This window comes from Nannospalax galili, unplaced genomic scaffold (assembly GCF_000622305.1).
Source record: "Nannospalax galili isolate Female #2095 unplaced genomic scaffold, S.galili_v1.0 scaffold336, whole genome shotgun sequence".
In the NCBI taxonomy this organism is placed as follows: Eukaryota; Metazoa; Chordata; class Mammalia; order Rodentia; family Spalacidae; genus Nannospalax; species Nannospalax galili.
This window is the reverse complement of record NW_008343385.1, coordinates 4,464,257-4,469,192: the sequence shown is the minus strand read 5'-3', so window position 1 is coordinate 4,469,192 and position 4,936 is coordinate 4,464,257. Positions and strand designations below refer to the sequence as shown.

The following is a 4,936-nucleotide window of genomic DNA, read 5'->3' as shown; positions in this document are numbered from 1 at the left end:
ACACACACACACACACACACACACAAAGAAAATCACCAATAATCTCAAAACAAACAGAAAAGCCAGCACCCAGTACCTGTCAGGGACCAAGAAGGGGAACTCTAGCTCAGTGAGGCATCTCCCCCTTATGACACTGGGGATGAGGACCCAGACTCCCTGTGGCACCAGGATTGGGGACCCAGGCTCCCTATGGTTCTAGGGATGGGGGCCCTGCTCCACGTGGTGCTGTTGATAGAGGCCCAGATCCCCCTGGAACTGAGGATGGGGACCCAAGTTCTTCTTCTTGTTGGCATTGGGACCCAAGCTTCCTATGATGCTGGTAATGAAAGCATGGACTCCTCATGATGCTGGTGATGGGCAGGTGATGATAGTTTCTAGACTGAGTGCAGAAAAGAGCGAAGTCCTCATTTGACTCTGTTCCTGAAGAAGCCTTCTTGATCTAAGGATAAGACCTACCAAGGTGGCAGAGGGAGAAAAGGCCTTTCTTCCAGATGGCAGCTTTCACAGAGGCCGTGCCTCTCCCAGTGCTGTAGAAAGTTGGCCCTAGATGTCCTCAGTGTCTTCTCATATCCTGGGTGGACTCGGGGAGCTGAACATAGATGGAAGTGTTGTTGTTCACCAGTCCTCAGAGCAGCATCAGGGGAGGTGCCCAGGCCTGGGTGAACCAGGAAATCAGAAACAGTGGTTTCTCTCACTGGGATAAAACACTAACCATTTGGGGAGGGCTAAAGCACACAATCTGGGGAAGGCTAGGAAGAGATGGCATGACCCATGCTGGCTAAAGGCTCTCCAGTGTGCATACCCTCAGGCCATACATACACCTCAGCAACCCCTCAGTTATCTCAGTAAGTAAGCTCAATAAATTCATTGGTTCCCAAGTAAAACTTTAATCAAACGTTGGCTTGACATTAGAACCTTAAAAGGGAATAAACATTGCTTAGCATCCTCAGGAAAAGAAGTCTCACAAGAGATGGAAAATTTATTTGTTAATGCTATTATGTCGTCTCCTAATTATTAAAAAAGAAAACAAGAATGTAAAAGATGTTAAAATGATGTGGGAATGGAGATATTTTCCAAAATAGAAAAAACGAGAAAGCCTTAGCAAGTGATGAAGGTCTGTGTAGGTTTGTTATGATATATAAAGGATGAAACAAAAATAATATACACATAATCTTAAAATTTCTAAGGTCATAGTTTAATCAACTAGTTTAAGGAACAAAATATATATATAGTCAAGGTTTATCAGAGAATTATTTGGTTTTTTTACTCAAGCGTTATCTACATAGCACATGGTAATTCAAAGTACCAGACTGGTGGAACTAACCTTATTGGATGTTTAACAGCCACCCTTTGAGGTCCATACTAATCTGGTCAGAGGAACTTAAAGGACAGTTTTTGCTCTGTTCTGACTTTTTTCTAGTTCCCTGTATAGAACTTGTAATGCTAATTACTATTGCCTTTACTTCTCCTTCACAGCTCCTATTCACGATTCAAGGGCTTTCTTTTCCCCCTAGAGACAAGAGTTATGCAATTTGGGAGTCTTTTAGATAGACACACTGAAGGGGTACCAATTGCCTCACCCTGCATCCCTGTTCAGCATGGAAGAAGCCAGAGTGGTCTGCGTCCCGATTTCCTATCTGCAAGTTGGGTAACCTCTTCAGAGGACGGTGTGATAAGAATAGGAGGTAGGAACTGGCTAGGCAGTTAGGGTAAAAAGACCCCAAAGAAAAGTAGCCAATTTTTTGGCTAAAACTCACAATGTCCTTGGGCCTCTTAGCAATCATACTCAGTTCCAAAGGCCAAAAATGTCAAAAGTATTTGGGAGCTTTCACCTAATCTTTAAAAGATTTTAGGGTTACCTCTTGGGGGGGGGGATGTTAGAGTAGCAAAAAGCCCCATTAAAAAAAAAAGGAGAAAGAGTACATATGAAGTTATCAGAAAAAAGTGATGGGGAGATATGGGAGGAGTTGGAGGGGAAGGAGTGGGCATGGACTTGATCAAAACACCTTATATGCATGTATAAAATTTTCAATAAATTATTTTAAAAAAAGAAAAGATCTGTCAACAAGGAATGCAACTAAGAAGGTATTCTGGGAAATTTCCAGGATATACATTATTACATAACTGAGTTACCTATTAATAAATAACTCCGTCAATTAAGGAAAGATCCTATAGTTTTTTTAACGATATGAAGCTGTCTATTATAAAAGGAAAAGTCATTGAACCAATAATATTTTATAAGAAGCAAAGTTAATAATGAAATTTCATGGGTTCAAAAGTTCAACTTTGTTTCTATTTTAATTTCTCCAATGTAGAAAATCAAAGTACAATTCTATATAGTAGCACATGAAAACCAGGATGCATATAAACAAAATATCCTCGACCACATCCTGCCCTGTTTTCCCCACTTCTCCAGCTATGACTAAGAATGGGAAACATGGGAAAAAAGACACTGCCTGACTTACTGTGCAACCTACATCTACGGCAGCAGCTACAGGAAATGACAGCAGAGGCTGGAGGCTTTTTCCCTTCTCCTTCCTCTAAAACAGAAGACAGCTTTTCACTTGGAAAATGAAGACTCCTTCAAGAGCAGGGTTCACTGTGGGGTTACTCACAGCCATCCAAGAGAACAGAAATATGCTTACTTATATTCAACTAATAATACTTCATTGTAACTATTATTCTGTTTTAAATTTTGATGAAGCAACAAGCTACAAATGACCAGGAAAGTCTCTTTAGTTAAGACTTAGAAGAATACTATAGTTTGTTTTAAGAATTCTCTGAGTACTAAATCATCACTGACTCTTTTCATCAGTTCCTACTGGTGTCACTAAGTTAATGCTTAACTGGTTTAACGTCTTCACTAAATGGCCCGATCCTAAAGAGCAAAATACAGACTTAATATAAACTTTTCCTCTTATCCCTAGGAAATAAAACACATTTTCAAAGAAGTTATTCGACTCATTTGGTCACATACAAGAAAATATGATTAAAGACACAATGGTGAATGTCAAAGATAATTCATCAAAAAAAATGATCATGTAATGGTTTTCTATTAATAACTGGCTTATTATGAAACTCATTAAAGCTCTCACATCTTGTAAGATGTGAAAAATAAAACAAGGAACTACAGAATGATCTACTACTTTGACCAGAGACACATAGTGAATGCTCAAAGAGTAAACAAACACATGATAAGATTTTATAATTAGAGAAATTAATGTTATGGATCGCCAGACACGTAAATCTGAGAAAATGCAATAAACTTTTCTTCAGTGTTAATTATGATCCTTCCCTCACAAATGAGTGTTTCATGACAGCTTTCGACTTAACTGTGCTATTTCGACAAAAGCAGCATCTATGCTAGGGTGGATTTAAAGTCAAGATATAGTAATGAAAGTAACAATGAAAAATTCCACTTGTAATGAAAACTCTGGCATTTAAAATTCAAGCCACAAAAACTGATGAATCTCAGATCAGAAAGGACACAAAGTTCAGTCATGGTAAAACTCTTAATTGAGAACTTCAGTGTTCTTGTCACACCCCAAGAGGGTAGCTTTCCTTCTTTTTTCTTCATATCTCTTATTTTTTCACATAAGGGACTACTGTTTCATTGTTTTTCTGATCCCAATCTAATACGCCAAACATCACAGCCTCTTACACTGCACATCACAAAATTAAATCTTCGGGTTTACATACTGAAACACTCAACGAAATAAATCTGAATGCCCACTGCCCAGAACACCTTAAGGATTCTCTAACTAGCAGTTAGGTGGCTCTACAGTAATTAAATTTCTTAAGATCTGAATACACACGTTCATTTTACTCTCGCTTCCCTTCAGTGGTAAGGCTAAGTAGGCCTTTATTGTCCTTTTAAAAAAAAAAAAAGATAGTCTTTTCGATCATTAGGGCAGGCACACGAGTGTCACTTCTTGCATATATGAACCCCTCAACACCGAGGACCCCTCACCCCAGAGTCCCAGGGCAGGTAGAACACTGCCGGGGGTCCACGCGACCGGACCGGGCTGCCCAGCCCCGGCTCCTGGCTCTCCCCTTCCCGCCCCGAGTCAGCCCTTCCCACTCATCCCGAGGAGACGGTTCCGTCGCTACAAGCTCGGGACGGCCTGGCCACGCAGGCGGGTGCAGCCTCCTCCCTCGGGGTACCGGCTTGCGTCCGGCCGCCCAGCCCACCTCAGCTGGGCACCCCTCCCCCTCCCGATCCGCCCGAACCGAGCCGAGCCGACGGAGACCGCCTCCCGCCGGACTTCAGGCTCGCCGGTAGCTGGAACCGCCCGCCGCCACCCGCCCGCCAGTCCTCGAGGAGCCGCGGGACCCACCTCGAAGAGCTCGGCCGTCGTGGCCATGCCGGTCGTCTGAGAAGCTCGCCCCGCGGTGGAGGCCGTCTCCGCTTCACATGCTGCGCCTCAGCGGCGCGCTGCACACGTCTCCTCTGCCTGCGGGCTCTGGCTCCGGCCGCTGGCCGCCGCGAGCTCCCCAGATCCTCACACAGCCCAGGCGGGGCGAGAGAGCCGCCATGAAGCGAAGCCGCAGACGCCTGTCAGCTGCCTCCCGGCGCCGCCCGCGCCGCTCCCATTGTCACCGCCTCGCACGCCGGAAGTGGAGCTGCGCGCGCCCGCCCGGCCTAGCGGACCCAGGCGGGGGTGCGAGAAGAGCGCGAGGCTGGCGGACCGCGGAGGCGCTTGTTGCCCCAGCGAGTGAAGAGCCTTGAGCCTCGCGGGCCACCATCCCGGAAGTAGAAACTGGAGGAAGAAAGCACTGGGCTCCCAGCCCCTCAAGGTTCCTGCTGCGGGTTCTTAGAACTTTTTAAGACAAATCGACCTGGAGGGACTGAGATATTTTTATCACCTTACCGGAAAGAGCTACCTTCTCTGGTGAGCCCGAGCAGCGCCGGGTGAACGACAAGTCTTTTAAAGGT

At 44.9% G+C, this 4,936-nt stretch overlaps 1 protein-coding gene across 3 annotated transcripts in view; it reads right to left on the bottom strand.

Moving 5' to 3' along the window:
* Exoc5 (exocyst complex component 5) overlaps nt 1–4,617 on the bottom strand; it is a 71,247-nt gene extending 66,630 nt beyond the window's left edge. For 2 of the 3 annotated variants that reach the window (XM_029566654.1, XM_029566655.1), the window contains exon 1: nt 4,338–4,611. Coding sequence is in view for 1 of the 3 variants with exons in the window: in XM_008839525.2 (XP_008837747.1) it covers nt 4,338–4,364 (27 nt within the window). In the remaining 2 variants the exon portion in view is untranslated. Of the gene's footprint in view, nt 1–4,337 lie in introns of all 3 variants that reach the window. The other variant, XM_008839525.2, reaches the window with a different exon arrangement.
* Between the last annotated feature and the right edge of the window lie 319 nt (nt 4,618–4,936).